General features: G+C 35.1%; 1 protein-coding gene across 3 annotated transcripts in view; it reads right to left on the reverse strand.

Moving 5' to 3' along the window:
• Nucleotides 1–296: 296 nt before the first annotated feature.
• The window catches only part of rabl6a (RAB, member RAS oncogene family-like 6a), a 31,809-nt gene continuing 9,639 nt past the window's right edge, over nucleotides 297–22,466 (reverse strand). For all 3 annotated transcript variants that reach the window (XM_051892783.1, XM_051892785.1, XM_051892784.1), the window contains exons 6-16: nucleotides 21,758–21,849; nucleotides 20,424–20,564; nucleotides 18,848–18,953; nucleotides 16,235–16,338; nucleotides 14,695–15,071; nucleotides 8,803–8,965; nucleotides 8,310–8,513; nucleotides 7,676–7,913; nucleotides 6,555–6,741; nucleotides 5,340–5,398; nucleotides 297–3,973 (exon numbers count right to left, since the gene is read on the reverse strand). In XM_051892783.1, the coding sequence (XP_051748743.1) occupies nucleotides 3,773–3,973; nucleotides 5,340–5,398; nucleotides 6,555–6,741; nucleotides 7,676–7,913; nucleotides 8,310–8,513; nucleotides 8,803–8,965; nucleotides 14,695–15,071; nucleotides 16,235–16,338; nucleotides 18,848–18,953; nucleotides 20,424–20,564; nucleotides 21,758–21,849 (1,872 nt within the window). In that variant the 3' untranslated portion in view covers nucleotides 297–3,772. The remainder of the gene's footprint in view (nucleotides 3,974–5,339; nucleotides 5,399–6,554; nucleotides 6,742–7,675; nucleotides 7,914–8,309; nucleotides 8,514–8,802; nucleotides 8,966–14,694; nucleotides 15,072–16,234; nucleotides 16,339–18,847; nucleotides 18,954–20,423; nucleotides 20,565–21,757; nucleotides 21,850–22,466) is intronic.

Below are 22,466 nucleotides of genomic sequence, written 5' to 3' on the forward strand. Positions count from 1 at the left end.
TGACAGGCAGGTAGGACATTGTATTATTTCATTCGACTAAATATAAAGATTGGATGAACATTTTATGGTCCTACGCTTTCCACATACAATATATTTATAAAAATACATTTAGACCATTTAGCATAGGGATTGTTATGATATGAGGAGACTTTCAACCAGTATAACAAAAAAATGTTTCTGTAGAGAATCACCTATTGCACCGTTAACACCACAATGTTGAAGTTAAGTATATCATTATGACACAAACACATCACTTACTCAGCAAGTTCAAAGCAGCTCGACTCCTTCAAACCTGGTCAAATTTCGCTTGCATTTATTACACAATTGAAACACATAAATCAAATATGAACACTGTGGGTAGTGAAACAGGGTAACAAAAAAATAAATAGGCAATCACAACCATTTATGGTCCCAAACAAAGGTTTTGGAATGCATATATGCTGGATGAACAAAATAAAACCAATCTACAGTTTAAAACTAGTGTTCCCAAACATTTTCCGGTCCATAAAAGCAGTCGTAGTGAAACGCTGTGCAGGAAGTATGACGGTAACTGCATGCAGTCCAAAGCTAGTGCAGCACCAATGAGTTCATTTCCCATCTCCTTTTTTACTTAACGGTGGGAAAAAATATGCATGCCAAACGGAGAGATCAATAAATAAATCAAGGGCCCTTCGGAGTCAATCATACTTGAGGCAGAGTAAAGAGGAAGTTGATATGTGTTCAAGGTGCGCACTTCTGCCCTTTTGCTGGTTTGGGGTGAGAGTATTAACAGTGTACTCATATATCCAGGAGAGTGTGACTATTTATCACAGTGAGCGTGTAGAGACAGTTTTCCCAGGCGAGCGGTTCCATGGTGACAGCGTGATGCATCACATGGTCTCGGTGGTGCATGTGGAGCCGGCAGCCGTGCTCCATTTGCAACGACCTAAGAGACACAGACGATGGTCGCAAGAGACACACGGGAATCTGCAGGTCTTTAAACGTACCGTCATTTAATGGCTAGTCGCCCGTCCCTCTTTGAGAATTCCTTGGGGGATTCGGGAAAAACATCTTTACGAGCAGGAATCAACATTCAGTTGTCGGCACTGCTGTGCCTGAGGGAAAGCCGTAGCAGGACAGTCTGTAGAGAATAATATCTTGGGCCGAAACAACCAGGTTCAAAGGTTGATGCCAAGGTAAATGTTCGTAGTACCATCAAACCGAAAACAAGTCCTTCTCTTGGAAGGCGGAAAGTAAATTGTTATTTTGTCACAATAATAATAATAATTGAAAAACAGAAAATCCACTCAAACCATTTGAAATGATGGGGGTCTGAGGTGCGCTAAAAGGGATGATGTCATTCTCCCACTTAAGATGGAGCCAATCAGATTCCACTACAGTCTAGTTCATTAGAATAAAATTCACTCCAGAAATGATTTGGTTATCATTAATAAATACATGATGAAAACAAAAGCAAAAAGAGGGCATTGCAAGTAAACATTGGGCTTCATTCATGAATCACAAGCAGAATCAATCGTTGGTACAACCATTCTTAAGTAAATGGTCATTTTACATTCAATATGATGCAACAATTGAATTATTTGGTTATCATTTATCAACACATGATGAAAATAAAAGCAAAATGGGGGCATTGCAAGTAAACACTAGGAAATTATTCATGAAACACGCTGATAAAACCATTCTTACAAAAATGGTCATTTTACATTCAATCTGATGCAACAATTGAAGTAAGAACAATTCTGATCCGGTTTCATGAATGACGCCCATTATGAGTAAACAATCGTTTGTCTATATAACTTTCATTCACCATAACATTATTGGATCATTTGAAGCCAAAATATTTTCCAGTTTTAGGGTGATATTATAAAGTATAAATGTGTGCATTCAAAATATGATTTTACTTTCACTATTATATGCTCAAGATGTCTAAAAATTTACATATAGAGCCTGTTTTTCTACATCTTTCACTAAAACGCAATTTCTTCTGCTTTAGGTCACCTAGTCAAGCAAAAATATGAGAGAAAAATATTTTGATAATTTTTAGATCAGTTCTGTTTTGTTACATTTAGTAATTCAAACAGGGCTGTTGTTAAAATGTACAAATTTCTGTGCACGGGCAGCAATTAAAAGAGCAGGCTATACAAAAAGGAAATTAAACGGTTAAAATCACAGGACCAGAGATAATTTAGGGTTGTCAAAAGTACCGACTTCGGTATCAAGTCTGTAATCAAATTTTAAAAATGTAACGATACCAGCATTTCCCCTAGCATTTTGAGTGCTGATTCTTAGACACCTCTGATTGGCCATTGTGTTCACACGCTCAACAGATGTTGAGCGCAGTGAACATGTTTTTGAAGCGTTGATCATTGTAGCCAATCACAGATGTATCTGTTGAGCGTGTGAACACAATGGCCAATCAGAGGTGTTCCAATCTGCTCAAAAGAGCTCAAAACGCTAGGGGTATATGTTGGTATCGTCACATTTTTAAAATTTCAGTACCAACTTGATACAGAAGTTGGTACTTTTGGAACTCTAGTACGGGTCGATCCAACTAATCTAAAACACTAGGTCTACACACAACTTCTAACAAGTCACATAAGCCATAACAAAAATAAAGATATACAGCAAAGGAAATGGATACATTTACCAGACAGGACAGGAGAGGAAGGAGAGGAAGAATTTTGACCGGAACCATAAACTATGATTATGAACCTTAGAACACATTATTAGAATAATAATACTGGTTTAGTAAATGCATAAATATAAAGAAAAATCAAAAAGACAATCTGACTTAATGTAATTTTATCATATATCTAACTGCAAACATGATTTTGATTGCTGAAAGAGTGCGTCTCTCCAGCTGGCAGTAATTCTGTCAGTGTTAGAAGTATGTCAGCCTCAGCCATTAATTAACTTTATAGAATTGCTCTATAAAGGCTTTCATTTCGTTAAGTGTAAAACAATTTAAGGCAGTAATGGAAAGAAACTGATGGCAAAAGCGGCTTTTGTTATTAATTAATAGCTACCAACTGATTATTTGTGGGTCTGATATGATGATGCATAGCGTCTGGAAGACAATGAATGCCACAAGATATCAGGTCTCATGATGCATGAGCAGAACGAACTTCTGTGCAAATGTTTTGTGAAAACTATTCTTACATGAATTGTTGGGTAGAACTGCATGGGGATCTGATTTGAGACTGAGAAAATAATCATCGAGTTATTTTCACAGAACTTAGTGTTGCTCGTGTATTGAGGGCCAATATGTGGCCTACTGCTGTGCAGATTTGAACGGAAAGTCTGATAAATCCCTCTATAAAATTTGCTAAATTAAAACGCAAGCACACACAGAGTTGCCAAAAGCTTTCAGGGACAAATATATATACACACATTGACAGACACACAGAAAACAAAACCAATACAGTTAAAAGTGACCTCAAGTCAATGGACTTCCAAGCTGGAATGAGTTTGTATCAGTTAATAACGGAATAAACTCTGGATCGATTGAAGCAGCAGATGAAATCTGCCTTTGTTCTTAACAAAAAATGCTAGGTCTGAAAATACTGATACACTTTGGAAAACGGCATGAGGTGAACAACGGTGCCATGTACCAATTTTGAGAAAGCACAACGTAAAGCTGCGATGCTGGAAGAACAAAAACGCTGTGATAATTCAAAAGGTTAGGCACTGAAAAACAGGTGGAATGGGTTGGAAAATGACCTGGCGATGTCACACGGTGTTGATGTCAAACCCTGATTAGTTAGATGGAGCTCTAGAGTTCTTCATAATCTCCGCCCTCACTGTTTCCTGGTCCATCTCCACCCGCCAGGAAGGCCTCAAGATCGTCCACAGTTCCTGCTTTCTTGGTCCGTGATGATTTCTTCTTCTTCTTTTCTTTCTCGTCTCCAGTTCCTGCTTCATCTTTTTCCTTTTTCTTGTGTTTGTGTCGCTTTTTGCTGCTTTTCTCATCCTCCTAGAACAAAATCAAGATTTTTCCATCAATTTCCTAATTGAAAAATATTGTAACACTGATGCAGTTTGTTTTTATGATTATTACTGTTAAAGTAAAGCCCTATGAGTCCAGTCATAAAACGGAATTTACTGTATAATGCGGAATGTCACAGAATTTGTCTTTTTTTTTTGATGAATAAATAAAAAGTAGATCAGTACACTTAAATCAAATTGCGATATAGACTAGTGTCTGTGAATATTAAACCACAAAAAGACTATTTAAATATGAATCGTGCATGTTCTCGCTCACAAAGTTTTCTGTCTCTGCTGCCTCACTATATGAGGACATGAATGCATGAACTTCATCTCCAGAGCCGCTTTGAGAGTCACTTCATGAGCATTTTACCAATTTGAGAAAAACTATCATCATATCATAAACACACAGAAACTCAAAGGTCATGGCAACCCGTTAAAATAAAAGTTTGGTTTAACTTGAAGAAATAGTGACAAAAATATATTACTGTTTTACAGTAGAATTTAGCTATGTCTCAATGTAATAATAATAATACTAACAATAATAATAAATTATTATAAAAACTTTATTTTTTTTAAGGAATAATCACAATTTTTCTTCCATGTTTTAATTTTAACAATAAAGCTTTGTTGTACAGAACTTTGTTTGACAAAAAAAGTTTAATTTTTTTTATGATTAAAAGATAAAAATACACAATACACAACAGAATTTCTGAAAAAAGTCATTTCAAATGATTTAAAAATAAATAAATAAATGTTGTTTTTATGAATTTAATTAATTAGACATGCTTTTTGATTATTACAATTTAATTAAACCATTAAAATGGAATCCAGACAACTTAAAACAGGAAACAGAATTTAGTAAAAATAAAATGGAATTTGAGAAAAAGAAAATAAAACGTATTTCTTAGGGCCCTAAAAAATGTATTTTTTTGTTAAACTTTTAATAAATTGTTGTTAAATTGCATAAGTTTCATGATTTCAATTAATTAGACATGCTTTCTGATTACTAAAATTTAATTTAGCCATTAAAATGGAGGGGAAAAAATTAATTCAGAAAAATTAAAAAGGAAAAAAAAAAAAAAAAAAAAAAGGAATTTGGAAACAGATTTCATAGGGCCCTATTAAAGTTGCTTTGAAACAATCTGTATTGTTTAAAGCATATGACTTCACTTTACACAGTCTTTACTCAAAATTCTCCAAAAAAAAAACTTTCAAAAACAAATGGTACACTATCCAATGTCAAGCTTGTTGGTAGATTTTGGAAGTGAGACACAATCTCAAAATAGTGAAATATTGTCAGTTTAACTGATATCAGTCTATCACTAACATGGTCAAGTTTTTCAATATCTTACCTCTTTGCTTTTCTTTTTCTTCTTTTTCTTGTCCTTTAAGGAGTGTCTGCTTACATTATCTGCAAGATAAAACAGACTTGGAAATGTACACAATGTCATCCTTTAACCCAGTTGTTTAAGACTGCAGACATTCTAAAAAAAGCCCTTACTGAGCATTTGAGGGACGCATAAGATCCTTTTTGATGGTGTGGAAATATCTGGGTTAGTTTGAAAAGCAAGAATACAGATGTAAATATTTGATGATACCTACTGTCAGTATTACAGTGAAGGTTTGCGTGCATAACGTCACTTTCACAAACTCTTTTATTTTTCCTCCATGCCCGTCCCCTTTGAAATCAATGGATTCGTGACATTCTTTGAAGCATAAACTCTTAGTTTTACCTATATTACTATAACTTGGAAATGGGTATTAATGTTTTTAAAGATCCACTACATGCAATCTGTTTTTATATAAAGTGTAAATTAAATCGTCACTTACATTAAAGTGCCTCTATATATATAAGAAAGAGCCGATTCTGAACTGCCTGAAACAAGTCGTCAGTAATTCCAGTCTTACTTCCTGCTTGAAATTTTTGTAACAAGTTTGCATAATGCCAGCTTATGTTCTTCATTGGCTGCCCATGAACAACATCTACTTTGACCCGCCCTTAAACACTAAAGAGATTGGTTCATGCTGTTGACATGTCGAGAAGATGCTGTTTTCTGTGCTGTGAAAGCAAATCCACTCTGCATGTGCTTCCAAAGGATGAGGACTTGAGCTGGAATTGATACGGTAAAACTGACACCATTGTTACTGTTCGTATCACTGTGTACAAGTGTTGAGGAAGATCCGGAGCTGAAATTCAGATATGGTAATAGCGTTTTGTTTCTGACACGCACTGTAAGTGTTAGACCAATCACAACAGACTGCTCTATCTGATCAATCAGAGCAGAGTAGCTCTCAGAAAAGAGGGCTTTAGAGAGACTGAATCCTTTACTGAACAGTTTCAGTCACTGTGAAAAAAGAGATGTTGCTGCAATGTATATTTGACCTTGGATGCATGTAAACCTAATGTAGGAGATTCCAAAACAAAATTAGGAGCCCAATAACAGCATAAATAGGGCTGCTTTAAAAGTCAAAAAGTAGGACATGATCATTTTCTTTGGCTGAAAATAATGAGCATGACGAGGGTGTGAATTCCCTTTATTTATGATCAGTCATTTACTGAACGGTACCTTCCTGGTCTTCACTGCTGTCTTTACTCTTAGGTGTCGTCTCTTCAAATCCCAGGCCGAACAGGTCAATGTCGCTATTGAGGGTCTTGAATGAGGAGGCAGCAGGTTTGGGCGCCTCCGGGAGTCCAGCTAACACAAAACCATCATCCGACCGATCAGAAAAGTCATCTTGTGCAGAAAATGCCCCCTTTGAAAAACAGACAAATCATAAAATATGAGTGGGAATTATGTGGTGGCAAAAATATGTAATAGCTAAATTATCTTTTGTGAACTTTTTATATTGAGAGTATTTATTAGACTTTAGATGCACTAGATGATTCACATTTCTTAGAGAACAACACAGAACAACATTTGTGATGGACTCCAGTCAGGGTTATTACAGTTCACTAAAACTAAAACAATAAATAATAATAAAAAAAATATTACTTAATATAAAAATAAATCTAAAAAAAAAAAAATCAGCTAGTTGCCAAGACAACATTTCTCATTTTCGTTTAGTTTAAACTTAAGTACTAAGATAACTAAAACTAAATAAATTCAACTTAATACATTATATAGACATATTTAAAAAATAATAATAAAAATGACAAAAACAGAGTAAAATTACTAAAACTAAATTTAAAATGAAAACACAATATAAAATTAAAATCCATTTACCACTACAGTAACACTTTACTTAAAGCCCTTATGTATCATGAAGGTATTCATAATGTACATTGTAATGCATTATATCTTTTCATAAATAATTGTAACCAAAGTTAAAATGCATTATAATACTTGCAGATTTTGAAATTGGTTGTTTGTTGTGTGTTTTAATGCATTATACTTTCTAAAGGTTTATTCAATGAATAGACATGTATTATAATGTGTTATAATTGTGGTTACAATTATTCATGAGAACATACAATGCATTATAAGGTTCATTACAAGGCATAATTACTGCCTTAAAAATACTTTTATAATGCGCTATACATAAAGGCTTTAAGTAAAGTGTTACCAAAGCTATGAACAAAAACTAATAGTATATCAATGATATTAAAATAACACTGATTTCAGTGTGAAATAACAGGCCATGGGTTAAAATTTCATTAATAATCAAGAATACAGAAACCGTTCTCTACCGTCTTGATCTTGTGTACGCCAAGCGCTTTGCTCTCAAAATCAGGGTCATCCATGACAAATGAAAGCATCTGCTGAGCGACTGGAGCTTCGTGGTCTGAATCTGAGTTGACCTCAACAGCGCCCCCTGTCTTTAGACCTTGTCGTTGCACTGCAGGTCCTGCTGTTGTTTTCAGGCTTTGGGGTCTCTCGGCGGGTTTTGACATGGTTTGCAGCTGTTTGATGGAGTTCGCTGAAGATCTGAGAAAAATGTCATAAATGTCAGATTCTACAGAAATCACCTATCTATCTATCCATCCATCCATCCATCCATCTATCTATCTATCTATCTATCTATCCATCCATCCATCCATAGAAATCACATGTGCCAAATTAAAATTAATTTAAAAATAATATTAATAAAGAAGTGAAGATTGGTTTTGCCTTCATTAACGATGATTTAATTAAAGTAAATTAGAGAAGTCTCTCTGCTGATGGAATAATTTCTATTTTGGAAAGCTCATCAACAGTGAGGGAAATTAATTTAAACAGTACAACAAATCTTCTGGAAATTCTGGTCAGGTCTCAACATGTCTGTATCCCACTGAAGTCTTTCTATTAAAAGTAAGATTCATCTCTGAATGCATTTTTTTTTACCCCTTTGAGTTTGTCCCTGAGCCGATGCCTTTGTGCAGGGCTACGGAGGGTAGAGATGAATCTTCCTCCTCTTCATCACTTGTGAGAGTGACGCCCACGCTCGGGACCACCGCTTTAAGGGCAGGCTGGCACGGCGCTCTGTCATCCGGATCTAAATCATCCTGGAAGCCAGAGACCAGAGGATTTCCCCGGCCCTCTCCATCACTGAGGAAAAGACAGGAAACTCTACATGAGTTTAACATAAGACTGAAATTTAACCCATCTTAATAAATGCCCTGCTCTTATTGCGATCAATGCCTCAGTCTATTTCTGAAACATCAATTGTTTTTTGCCAGCATAACCATATCCAAATCAGTTTGAGACAGAAAAATCATGATGATATGAGAAAATAAAAGATTATGAGCTGCTGAAATTACATCAGTAATACTCAAACAAATGGGATGATTTTTTTTTTTTTTTTAGAAACAATAAACGACGTGTTATGACAGCTCACCTATCACTGTCCAGGATGTGAGCTGATGCTGGAGGTTTTTTCTTTGATTTAACTGCTGTTCCACCGTCTTCCAGAAAGGTCCGGTCCAATCCCACCTCCGGCACAAAGTCATCCACACTCTTCACCTTTCCAGAGGGCTTCGGGCCTTCAGAACCTGTAGTTTCTGATGAAAATAAAAGACCATAGAGGGTTGAAAATTAATGTATCCAATAAGCCAACTGCGTTTTTATGTTTTATGTTGTAATATTGTAATATTCATGTTATATTAATATTATGTGTCCCCAAATAAGCAAGCGTTGATCATTGTAGCCAATCACAGACATATCTGTTGAGCGTGTGAACACAATGGCCAATCAGAGGTGTTTAAGAATCTGATCAACAGCGCTCAAAATACTAGGGGGAAATGCTTGTATCGTCACATTTTTAAAATTTCAGTACTGACTTGGTACTGAAGTCGGTACTTTTGACAGCTTATTATTAATATTAATAAATAGTGATCAAAATAATTGTAGCATTGTTACGTAAATCTGTCATTACACCTCAAGCATCAACAGAAAAAAAAGAATGAATGAAATAAAGTATATTTTTGAGCTGAATAATGACACTATTATTTTCTGTGAAGCTGCTTTCAGCTGAAATAGAATTTGTTTTTAATTTTACAACATTTACACTGTTATTTTCCTGTTTATTAATGTGAAGCTGCTTTGAAAAAAAAAAAAAAAAAAGGCAGTGCGTGCACATGGCCACACCCATTTTTTAAAATGTCCCTGTTATAGCCATCCAAAGGGTAAAGTTAAACTTTTTTTTTTTTTTTTTTTTTTTAATTATTGATCTAGAGAGTCCAGAGAATAGTACTGCACTGGTTTGGTTCCGAAAAACCTAGGACTAGTTCGCAAAAGTAGTTTTTTTTTTTTTACATAATTGTGAATATTTAATGAACGATTAGATTGACAGCAGTTGTTCAGCATGAGGAGATATATCAAATTATATGAATATATTGTGTGCATGTGTGAAACCACGTGATTAGAGGCGTAAAACTTGTTAGCGCCATCTAGTGGCCAATTTCTATCAAAATTCTTACAGATCTCTAGGGCCATGAGTCGAACATGTCCACAGAGTTTCGTTCCGATCGGCCTCCGTTAACCTTGTCTAATAGGTGCTCAAAATTTATTGGCCGATGGGGGCCATGTTTTTTGAGATACGCCAATGTCCTCATAGACAATGATGCCTCCTTGGACCAAGACACTGCATGCCAATTTTTAAGTCAATCAGACTATCGGTTGCGTAGTTATAGCTGTTTTTTGTCATGTTATAGCGCCACCAAGTGTCCAATCACTACAATTTTTATTGTGACCAAAGATTGAGCCCATACACATGTGTCCCGAGTTTGGTGAAAATATCTCATTCTGTTCAAGACTTATAGCCATTTTAGTAAAAGTGGCTCCACCCACTTCATACATTTTGGTGCCCCTTACCGACTGTGAATCGAAATTTCAACACTTTTTTTGATAATTATTGATATTCAGAGAAAATTTCTGTACTGGTTTGGTTCCGATTCCGAAAATCCTTACAATTACAATAGGGTTTCAGTGCTACGCACTTGATCCCCTAAATACAAACTTAACCCTTGTGCATGCAAAAAAAAAAGTTACACTTAGGTGCAAAATGGACAAAAATGTCCATGCCAAAAAACTTTCATAGAAATATGATTTATTAATATTTTTTTCCACTTTCACTGATGTCAATTTTTTAACCAGCATCTGTTCTATCCATAGATACCAAACATTCATTAATTTTAAGAACTTTAACCCTTTAAATGCTGGTTTGTTTACATAATGCCATAGGTGTTTTTTATGAAAAAAATAAAAATAGTAGTTTATTTTCATAAACTAAATGCTAAGCAGAATTTTTTTTCTTTGCTTATTAGATTCTTGGGTGGGTCAATGAAGAACAACAACATTAATTTTGAGGCATTTATATTTTTTATGTAGTGTCAGATTTTTTACAAAAACTAACACTTAGGTCCATAATGGACAAAAATGTCCATGCCAAAAAACTGTCATAGAAATATTATATATTAATATTTTTTTACACTTTCACTGACTGTTTTTTTTTTATCAGCATCTCTTCTATTCATAATTACCAAACATTCATTCATTTTCAGAATTTTAACGCTTTACAAATCGGTTTCTTTACATCCTCGGTTTCTAATGCACCTGTGTGCTCACTGTCAGTGGGCAACACTAGCTTCAGAGCTTCCTCTGCTGAGTAACGTCTCTTCAAACAATGAAATGATCAACCCCTCAAGCACCACATATTTATAGGTTTGGCTGTGAGGACACCTGTGTGAACTCAAACTTTGTATAAAATCTACCAGACTAAAAAATCAGCATTTTCTTGTGGTAAAAACTAAAACAATGTGTTTAGGGGCTTCTGAACTTCTACTTCAAATTCAAGCATACCTTTTATCTCCGTACAAAAACAATAACAAGTGAAAAAGTGCAATCAAAGGTTAAGATGCATGTTTGGTCGAAAAAGAAAAACCTCAAGAAAAGAAGAAAACCTTCTTTGACCTTTTTCATAGTTTTCACATGGCCCATTGACCCTGCCAAGGGTGTGACTCATACATGGAGTGTGATTTTTTTGATTGGCAGTACGATAGAATTTCTTTCGAACTAATTACACACATTACATTTTCAGTAAACACATGCAAACTACACTCTGACATCCTTACCAACATACCCACACAATTATAGCTGCATTATTTTTCAAATTGACTCTATAATGGACTATAATATGCATAAGCAGAAAACACAAATAAAGCGAGTATTTCTTTTATATGCCAAATATGAAAATATGGCACAATCTAGTAAATAATGGTAAAAATGTAAAATTTGAAGCCTTGCCGATAGAATGAATGCCTATTTGCAAATATTGTATCATTTTATAGTCAAATGGCCCTGGGTTAAAAAATTGCCGTTTTAATGGGTTTCAATGTGGACATTTTTGTCCTTAAGGTCCTGAGTGTGAGTATTTTTTGTACGAAGGGTAAAATTGATTTTTTGAAGGAAATGAGGGTAAAATATTAAAATTCCAATAAAAATAAACACCTGAGCCAAAATTCATGTAGTTGGCATTAACAAAGGCACACTTATAACAAAAAACTAAACTGAAATGGACAAAAATGTCCATAAGGTTGCACAATTAATGAGAATTTTTTGGGAAAATGTACATGATAATATTAATAAACACAGTAAAAATAAATAAATAAAAATGTTTAAGATTCACTGAAACATAGACAGGAATTGAATATATGCATATGTATTCATATGCACTCAGCACATTTTCAGCCACATTTGAAGGACATATGATGGCAGCAATGAAGGCACAACAAGTATTTGTACTGCCACAGATGAAGGATCTGTGCTTTACAACAATACTTTGCACAATCCTGTGACTAGAAAGTCAGTATGTTGTTGAATAAAGGAGATTTTAAAGGTCCTAAAAAGGAAAACGTCCATAAGAAATGACTAAAAACTGATCAAACCTGATTTCTGGACCATCTTGAATGTTGAACTAATGATAAATTATTATTTATGATATCTTGGATCCTTCATACCAGTTTAGACATTGGATCCAGCATTCCACAGAACAATAACAAAAACTTAAGAGAGCAAAATATTTGCAAATGATATGTACAGGTGCTGGTCATATAATTAGAATATCATCAAAAAGTTAATTTTTTTATTGTAAATTATTTTAAAAAATGAAACTTTCATATATTCTAGATTCCCTACATGTAAAGTAAAACATTTCAAAAGTTTTTTTTTTTTAATTTGTTGATTAGAGCGTACAGCTAATGAAAGTCCAAAATCCAGTATCTCAAAATATTAGAATATTTACATTTGAGTTTCATTAAATGACCATCCCTACAGTATAAATTCCGGGTATCTCTTGTTCTTTGAAACCACACTAATGGGGAAGACTGCTGACTTGGCAATGGTCCAGGAGACAATCATTTACACCCTCCACAAAGAGAGTAAGTCACAGAAGGTCATTACTGAATGGGGTGGCTGTTTACAGAGTGATGTATCAAAGCATATTAAATGCAAAGTTGACTGGAAGGAAGAAATTGGGTAGGCAAAGGTGCACAAGCAACAGGGATGACCGCAAGCTTGAGAATACTGTCAAGTAAAGCCGATTCAAACACTTGGGAGAGCTTCACAATGAGTAGAATGAAGCCGGAGTCAGCGCATCAAGAGTTACCACACTCAGACATCTTCAGGAAAAGGACTACCAAGCCACTTCTGAACCAGAGACAACGTCAGAAGCATCTTACCTGGGCTAAGGAGAAAAAGAACTGGACAGTGAACAGTGGTCGAAAGTCCTCTTTTCAGATAAAAGTAAATTTTGCATTTCATGTTGAAATCATGGTCCCAGAGTCTGAAGGAAGACTGGAGAGGCACAGAATCCAAGCTGCTTGAAGTCTAGTGTGAAGTTTCTGAAGTCAATAATGATTTGGGGGGGCCGTGACGTCTGCTGGTGTTGGTCCATTGTGTTTTATCAAGTGCAAAGTCAATGCAGCCATCTTCCAGGAGATTTTGGAGCACTTTATGCTTCCATCTGCTGACAAGCTTTATGGAGATGCTGATTTCCTTTTCCTGCAGGACTTTAGCACCTGCCCACAGTGCAAAAACCACTTCCAAGTGGTTTGCTGACCATGATATTACTGTGCTTTATTGGCCAGCCAATATGCCTGACCTGAATCTATGGGATATTTTCAAGAGAAAGATGAGAAACAGTCGATCCAACAATATACAGATGATCTGAAGGCTCAATAGTGCCTCAGCAGTGCCACAGGCTGATCACTTCCATGCCACACTTCACTGATGCAGTAATTTGTGCTAGGAGCAAGTCATTTGCTGTAGTATGTCCTGCCGATCAAGTATTGAGTGCACAAAAGAACATACTTTAAAGAACTTGAACTTTTCTGTTTTGCAAATCCATTTTTTGATTGATCTTAGGAAATATTCTAATATTTTGAAATACTGGATTTTGGACTTTCATGAGCTGTACGCTCTAATCATCAAAATGTAAAAAAAAAACTTTTTAAATGTTTTACTTTACATGTAGGGAATCTAGAATATATGAAAGTTTCATTTTTAAAAATAATTTATAATAAAAAAATGAACTTTTTGATGATATTCTAATTATATGACCAGCACCTGTATATACAGCCATTTGACACACTTTTTTCTGTGCATATGTGTTGATCGGCCCCATCCCCCAGGATCTGCAATGCAGCAGCAGATGCACTGGTGCAGAGCTGCGCGTGTGTTTGTCAGTCCACCGGTCTCCATAATGACTGTGCAGCAGCGGGTCCAGTGATGCCTGATAATGTCTCATTGGTATTCTGTATATAAGGCAATGAATGTAGTCCCTGGACGACCACCCCTCTTTAGTACAGTTCATACATTCACATTAGCAAACCTACACACACACACTCAGATCTGAAAACACACTAGGGAAACTGTGTAAGTTAAATGTTGTGAAGGCCTTTGAGGTTCATATTGTATGTAAAGAGACCCTTTTATACAAAACGACTTACTGGGGATGTGCATTTTGGTCATTTAGACTACTTACATTAAATTTTATAAGTCTGTATGAGTAAATATTCTAACTGTAGACAAAAGATCTATTTAAAAAAAAAAAAAACTTTCAAAAAGACAGCATTTAGAGGCATTATAGACACACTCCTGATGTGAAGGATGTTCCAAATGGTAGATAGCAACATTATTCAACATTTTGGATGGAGGATTGTATGATCTTTGTATAATATCGGTCTTTAAATGCAAGAAATTTAAGGTGTACCTAAAGTATACTTGTACTGACCTGGTCTGTCTGGTGAAGTCTCTGCAGCGGACGAACCGAACAGGCGTGAGATGAAGCCTCGTTTCTGGGCAGGAAAAGGTGCAGGTTGGGCAGGTGTGGGTACCGTTGCTGCGGGCGAAGGCTCCAGGCTTTGAGATGGTGTTTGGGGTACATGGGCAACTGTGATCTGGACAGGAGGGTGTGGTATAGATGGAGGTGGTGGCGGAGCGGATTGGGACTGGAGAGGGACAGGGGCCTGGGGTGTACTGGGGCTAGAGTTACTGGGAGAGGCGGCACCGGGCAGCACCACAGGGGACTGGGACCCTGAGGACGGGCTCTGGCCATTAGAGGGCGCCGGAGATCCATAAGCTTTGCGTGCCTCCATCATCTCAAGAAATCTGCAAAAACAGCAGTGAAATTCAAAAAATTTTGTTCGGAAGATGGCATTCCTGTCTTAGTGGGTGGCTCTTGGTCAGAATGAATGACAAAACCGGGACTTTTGCTTTGCTGAAATCTGAGCCTGTGTGACATCTCATGATGATCATCTTATATTTTAAGTTAGTATTTCAATATTTTATCAACACATTAATAATAATTACTATTATAACTATATACCATAACTACTATTATTAAAAATAATGACAATAATAATAAAAAATAAATTATTATTATTATTATTATTATTGTTGTTATTATTTTTGTCACTATGATTAATAATATTTTATCATGTTTTATAGCAGAATTAATAGTAATAAAATAATATTATTATCATTATTAATAATACTATAATTGCTATTATTAAAAATAATGAAACAATAATAATAAAATAAATTATTATTGTTGTTGTTTTTGTGTCACTATGATTATTATTATTTATCATGTTTTATAATAGAATTAATAGTAATAAAAATAATAATTATCATTATTAATACTATAAATGCTATTATTAAAAATATTGACAATTGATTAATAATATTTATCATATTTTATAATAGAATTAATAGTAATAAAAATAATTATTATCATCATTATTATTATATTATATTATTATTATTAATTATATTATCTACTATTATATTATAGAATATAATTATTATAATTATTAATTATTATTATTATCAAAATCATTATTATTGATTCTATTATCTACTATTATCTAACAGAATAATAATTATTATTGTTTTTATTTTAAAAAGACAAATATATTAATATTATATATATATATATATATATATATATTTTAAATAATTATGATAATTTTATTTTAGAATACACGTAACAATACAAATATAATAATGTCTTAAATTCTTCACTTTCAAATGTTCAATCCCTCTAACTTTTTCAAGCTTTTATTTTGGTGGAATCCTGGTGAAATACTGTTCACAAAATTTCTGTTCACAAAATTATGCGAATGTGTAAAGTTAACCTAGCACACAGTGCGTTACCAAATGCATGTGAACTAATATATATATATATATATATATATATATATATATATATATATATATATATATATATATACCTTATGTGTGTTCACAGTGTTCATGAGGTTCACACTCACATGTCATAGTTCTGGTCCTCTGTCTCCTGCTGGACACTGAGCTCTTCTAGCGTGGCATCGATGTCAAGCTGATTTGTCTCCAGTTGTCGTAACAGAGTCTCCCTCTGCAAACACAAACACACCACATCAAACATACTGTAAACCCACAGGACATCAACAGCGACCTCATTTTTACTCCAATTAGCACTTTCCTGCTTTATTATTTCTAAATTAGGAGGAGGACTAGAAATTAATGGGTAGAGAGAAGCACAAACCTTCAAACCTGCATGAGCACCACAGCTCAACTGAGAAACATGCACTAACCAATAACCGGTTTCTGACCGAATTGATACTTGGGGTTAGAAGTTTGTTCAAAGTCATGGAAGTTAGAAGTGGCCTTTAAACTATGACTGAAAAAGATAGCAAGGAGAGGAAAACAGATCTAGGCACAGTGCTGAAAGTTTCATGAGTTTGACACGCTGTGCTCGACGGACTGATTCTGAGCAGCGGCGTTTGCATCACTTTTACAGCAGCGAGTCTGAACAACAAGTCAGCAATATTCGCTGATAATAAAGACTTGTCTATAACAGGGGAAGATCAACACTGTCCAACAGACAAAAGAATCATAAACAGACTTGTTAAGTAACCAGAACCCCATGAAACCCATCCATATACAGAATCTGATACAACATTTATGATCTAGAGAGGTTGCATCTGCATTTATGATTTTGCTTATCTCTTAGTCTTGAGTTTTATTATCAGTCTTTGCTGAGCTGGTGAATTGAACGGGAGAAGTTAATTTCTCTAAGAAGATCAATTAAATGCATTAAACTGAAACTAGTACGCCAACCTACTTACTGTGGAGTAACCTTAGGAAGAGATGCTGACACATAAGACACAGTAGTCGCTATTGATCCCCAGGCTATAATTTCAACATTCCTAATTAATTAATACCATTCAGACAGTCTCAAGAGACATATAACAAGGATACATATAAAGGAACAACTTCAAAGGGGATGTATAATGCGTTTTTACAAAGTCTTGATTTTGTTTTTGGGCTAGAACAGGTTTTTATGCTTGAATGTTCAAAAAACACCTTATTTTTCTCATATTTGACATGGTTGCAGCTCCTCTCTTCCCAGTCTGTCAGTAACGCTCTGTTTAGTTCCTGTCTCAATGAAGCACCTCCTCCTGAAAAGCACAATGTGCTCTGATTGGTCGGCTGGACCACTGTGTTGTGATTGGTCAACTGCTTTAAGCATGATTGGGAAATGTCCCGCTCTTTACCATAACCGTGAATTTTAACACACTACTAACTAACTCAACCAGGCCCCACCCCTTTATTTTGCAGTGGGCGGGAATTATTTAAAAGAGGAATATTGTGACGTGTTCGTTCCCGGAAGAAAACTCAATGGAGGCATTTCAGGGAGTTCAGAAACAGTGACACTGATAAAGGGAGTAACTCCCGCTGAAGGGACTTTGTGCTTTGTAACATTAGAGACCCTTTTCATGCTTAAACAGCAACATTACACACTAAAGAAAGTCAAAAATATAAAAAAAGCATAATGGGACCCCTTTAATGCTACTGCTAATGTTAGTCCTAACTTGATTTTAAGACTAAATCTGTTAAGCAACATAAAGCAGGGGTGCTAAAATCCAAAGGATTCCCACAACTGTAGGGTTCCCACAACTTTCAACCAATTAATTTACATGATTTTTCCACACATTTGTGATTAATATCAGTGTTGTTACTATTAACTAAAACTATAATTATATATATATATATATAAAAAAAAAAAGTTTCAGTAATTGAAATAGCGCTGAAATAAAATAAAATTATATTTTAGATGAAAAACTTAAAATAAAAACTAAAACTAAATTTAGAAATGTCTTGGCAACTAACTGAAATAAAATTAGTCAGTTAAAGCATTGAAATGAAAGTACTGAAGTACTAAAACTGGGAAAAAAAAAAAAAAAAAAAAAAATCACAACAAAATAAACTTAAATTAAAATGAAAATATAAAAGCTAATTCATATAAATAATATAAAATCAATTTCTAGCTACTCAAATACTTTAGAGTCATGCATTTCTAAAAAAAAAAATATTTTAAATGGAAATTTCCACTATAGAATTGCCTGATTTTTCCAGGTTTCCCATGAATCATAAATATGATGATATGCATTCAAGTGATTCTGCTCAGAATGAAATACATAAATTGAGCAATTTCATATTTCTCCCATTTTCACTTCCTGACAAAGACAGACACAGTTTAGCACTACTGCAAAAAGTAAATCTTTTAGCCCAAAAAACATGCCTGGATACTGTACATCCTTGCATGTATACAAAACAGCACCTTTAGCATACTATTTTAAATGCACTATGATTTGGCACACACTGATTTTCAGCCCTGAAAACTACAGAAAATCTGTTAGAGTGGGAAGGCAGATCTCCAGGATCAGGATCAAGAGCCCCTGCCATAACCCACAAACTCTTACATCACTGAAAAATATGGATGAACTCAAATCCCCATGTAAGATATGTGAAGATTCCACTTGAAATGATGCTATAACTAGCTAAACGTTGACAAAGAGCAAACATTCATATCTGAAGTGACTTTGAGAGTTTCCTCTGACCTGCAGCTGCAGGAATGGGATGTTGAAGAAGCGATGGAGGTATTTGAGACCAAACCCGTTTTTCATGGAGGACTCGGCATAGTGGATGTAGGAGGAGCCCGGAGGTCTGAAATGAAAAAGGATTATGAGATTAGGGAAAAGTTGGCTGATAAGTGACAGACAAACATTATTCATAAGAGCTTTGCATTGTATATTTGGAGACGTTTTTAACTTGTCAGTAACAGTTTTTTTATGTAGGTAAAAAGGCTTCACAGTTTTAATGCAGAACTTAAAAATAAAAGAAATTGTTACATTTTCATTTGATTACATTTTAAAAGATTAATTGAATAGTTCATGTTTTATGCTTTTATTTGATTACCACTGTTTTTGATAAATTATTAATAAATTGTTAAAGTTTTATGAATTTAATTAATTTGACATTTAATTTAATTAAATCCAGCTCCAGGGGACCCACTGTCCTATTTCCAATCTGCTTCAGCTCACCTAGCCTGTGATTTTTCTAGTGATCCTGGACACCTAGATTAGCTGCTTCAGGTGTGTATCTAAATTCTGAAGTACAGTGGGTCTCTAGGAACAGGGTTGAAGACCTAGGAATTAAAAATTAAAACGGAATCCAGAAAAATGAAACCGGAAATCATAGAATTTGGTAAAAATAAAACAGAACTTGGGAGAAAAAAAAAAAATGGTTTCCATAGGCCCATAAAAATGTAATATTTGTTACATTTTTTATAAACTGTTGTTTCATGATTTCAAGAAAAAATGAATTTCATAGGGCCCTACTTTAAGCATAGAGTTGGACTAAGAGGGTCTGTAAATCCCTGGTTTTGAGGGTTAAAGTCACCATGAAATCAAATTTGACAATTCTTTTTTTTTTTTTTTTTTTAAATGAAATACCAACGCTTTGTGTGCAAACTTGAGATCCAGACAACTTAAGTACCACAAGTCATATGTTGTGAGTCCACTGTTGCTAAAGCTAACATTGTCTCTGCCCATTTTCACTGATGCTACACTCGTATTTACGATAATTCTAAAAGCACATAAGTTGCACATGAACACCCTTTGAAGAAGTCGCCCACTTGAATGCGATGAACTCGTAATCACGACTTCAGAAGTGGAAATTATGAAATTTCTGATAGCACGTGGAGGTACCAGGAGACCAGAGCTATGACGTTATTTTTATCCCGCCATGCTCACCGTCTGCGTAATTAATAAACGCACATTTATTATGCACAGTACAGTCAGATGACAGTTGCTACCATTACTGGCAGTTTGAGATTTTTAGTGTGTGAGATTGTCCTGTTTTGTTGTTTCCAGTATGCCGAAGCATGAGCACTCGAAGCTCTGCCCTGTTCTTGAAAGGGGGCAGGGAGCACTAGCTCATTTGCATTTAAAGGGACATACAAAAACGGTGCATTTTTGCTCACCCCCAAAAAGTGGCAATTTAAACATGCTATAAAAAAATGATCTGTGGGGTATTTTGAGCTAAAACTTAAACACACACTGGGGACATCAGAGACTTATTTTACTTCCTGTAAACAGGGTCATAATAGGTCCCCTTTAATATTGAACTGCTCACCTGTTCAGACTGTTGATAAAGTCTCTGATGTCATCGGGTAAGATGACCCTGTGCTCGCCCATGTCCCGCTGGTTACCCAGGACACACACTGGGATGTGTGTTGGCACTTTTGGTAACTCCCTAAGGATGTAGTTGAATGTCCTGCAGTAAAGACAGAGACTGTGATTCATACAAAACATGTGATTTCCTTGTGTACTGCACAATTTTATACATCATAATCTAAAAATGTGAATTTTAACATTCTGTACAGTATGAGATATTTTTGAACTGATTTATCAAATCATCTTATTTGCATTATTGGCCACCACTGCCAGACTTCATACCACCCACATATATGTTGGAAAGAAACAGTGTAATGCCAGGATCTTATTAGCAAACAGCATGAAAGAGCAAAGCAATAAATACATCATCTTGTGCGTTCGTCTTTACCGGCCTGACAGGAGCATAAATACCAAGCTGAAAAATAATCAAGGACTACTTGATTCTACCGTTACCTGGTAAGCAATTCAGATTAACCCTCTGGTATTGTGTTGATGTTTTAGAGCAGGGGTACTCAAGTTCAGAGGCCAAGAGGGCTGCATTTAAACCACATAAAATGCAAAGGGCCACAAATTACAACTTGGATAGTAAGACTTTTATTTAGGCCTACTTAAGACAATATTTGTAGTATAAATGAGGAATGAACAATTATCTCAACAACTCAATCTAGATATTCAAATCACACATATTTGAAGAATTGTATATGCATTGCAAGCATATTTGAAGAGCCGAATCAGACAGCGAGGAATCATCACGACTAGAAGATCATTAAAATCTCGTTATACAATGAACAAAGAATGGGGCACTGATTAAATGTTGGTCTAAACACCAAAAAAGTACCTGCAGGACACAACATTCCCAACGGTTTAAAATTCAGCTCTATCAATAAAGCAGAACCCAGGTTTGCAAACAATGGGCACCTGAGATGGCGTGCTTGGGTCAAAAAGTAAAGACCCGTTAGCAGAATGCAAGGCAGATCCAATGAGCAGAGAGATAAACAGAGTCAGAACCTTTAAGAGACACTGAGCTGCAGGTATTGCTTTCATTGCGTTCTTTGTTCCTGACAGTGGCCTCGACTCTACTGAGAAAGAGACGCTCAATGACCCGCTGCAACCCAACGCCCAGTTCCTCCACCTGATCCTGACCACCGATAGCTGTCAGACCAAAAAGAGGGGCGGCAGGGGTGGGAACGGAGTGATGGAGGGACAGGAGAGGGTGATTGAGAATGAATGTGGGGTTTGGAGAGAGTGAATGTGGAATGTGGGGAAAAACAGATGGAATGGCAGATGCCTTACCACTGTTTGGTGATGTCGAACATCATGATCACGCCATTACAGTTCTTATAAACATCCAGGAACTCGGCATCGAGAGCCATCTCGGTTTCCGACTGCACAGAGAACAAAACATCTCTAAGCTTACAAAAGTGTTTCCAGCGTTTTGAACATTAAAATCATCTTGCATATAGCTTACTGATTACATCATGAGATACTGGAAGATGTCAAATGATTCATTAATAAATGAAATGTATTACATAAAACTTTGAAGTATTAATCACATGGTAATTGTAAAGCAGACTTACAATACAATTTAAAAGTTTGCATATTTTTTTAAGACGTTAATACTTTTATTCAGCAAGAACACATTAAACTGATCAAAAGTTACGTTACAAACTATCTGTTTCAAACAAATGCAGTTCATTTGAACTGTTTTCAATATTGATAATAAGAAATGTTTCTTGAGCAGTAAATCAGCATGATTTCTGAAGGATCATGTGACACTGAAGACTGGAGTAATGATGCTGAAAATTCAGCTTTGATCACAAAAATAAATTACATTTTAACGTTTAGAAATTTGATTTAGAAAAGAGTCGATTAAAATTGTAATAATTATAATATTACGGTTTTTATTGTATTTTTGATAAAATAAATGCAGCCTTGGTGAGCAGAAAGTACTCATTTTAAAAACATTATAAAAATAAATAAATCTTACCAACCTCAAACTTTT

This window comes from Ctenopharyngodon idella, chromosome 5, assembly GCF_019924925.1.
Source record: "Ctenopharyngodon idella isolate HZGC_01 chromosome 5, HZGC01, whole genome shotgun sequence".
In the NCBI taxonomy this organism is placed as follows: domain Eukaryota; kingdom Metazoa; phylum Chordata; class Actinopteri; order Cypriniformes; family Xenocyprididae; genus Ctenopharyngodon; species Ctenopharyngodon idella.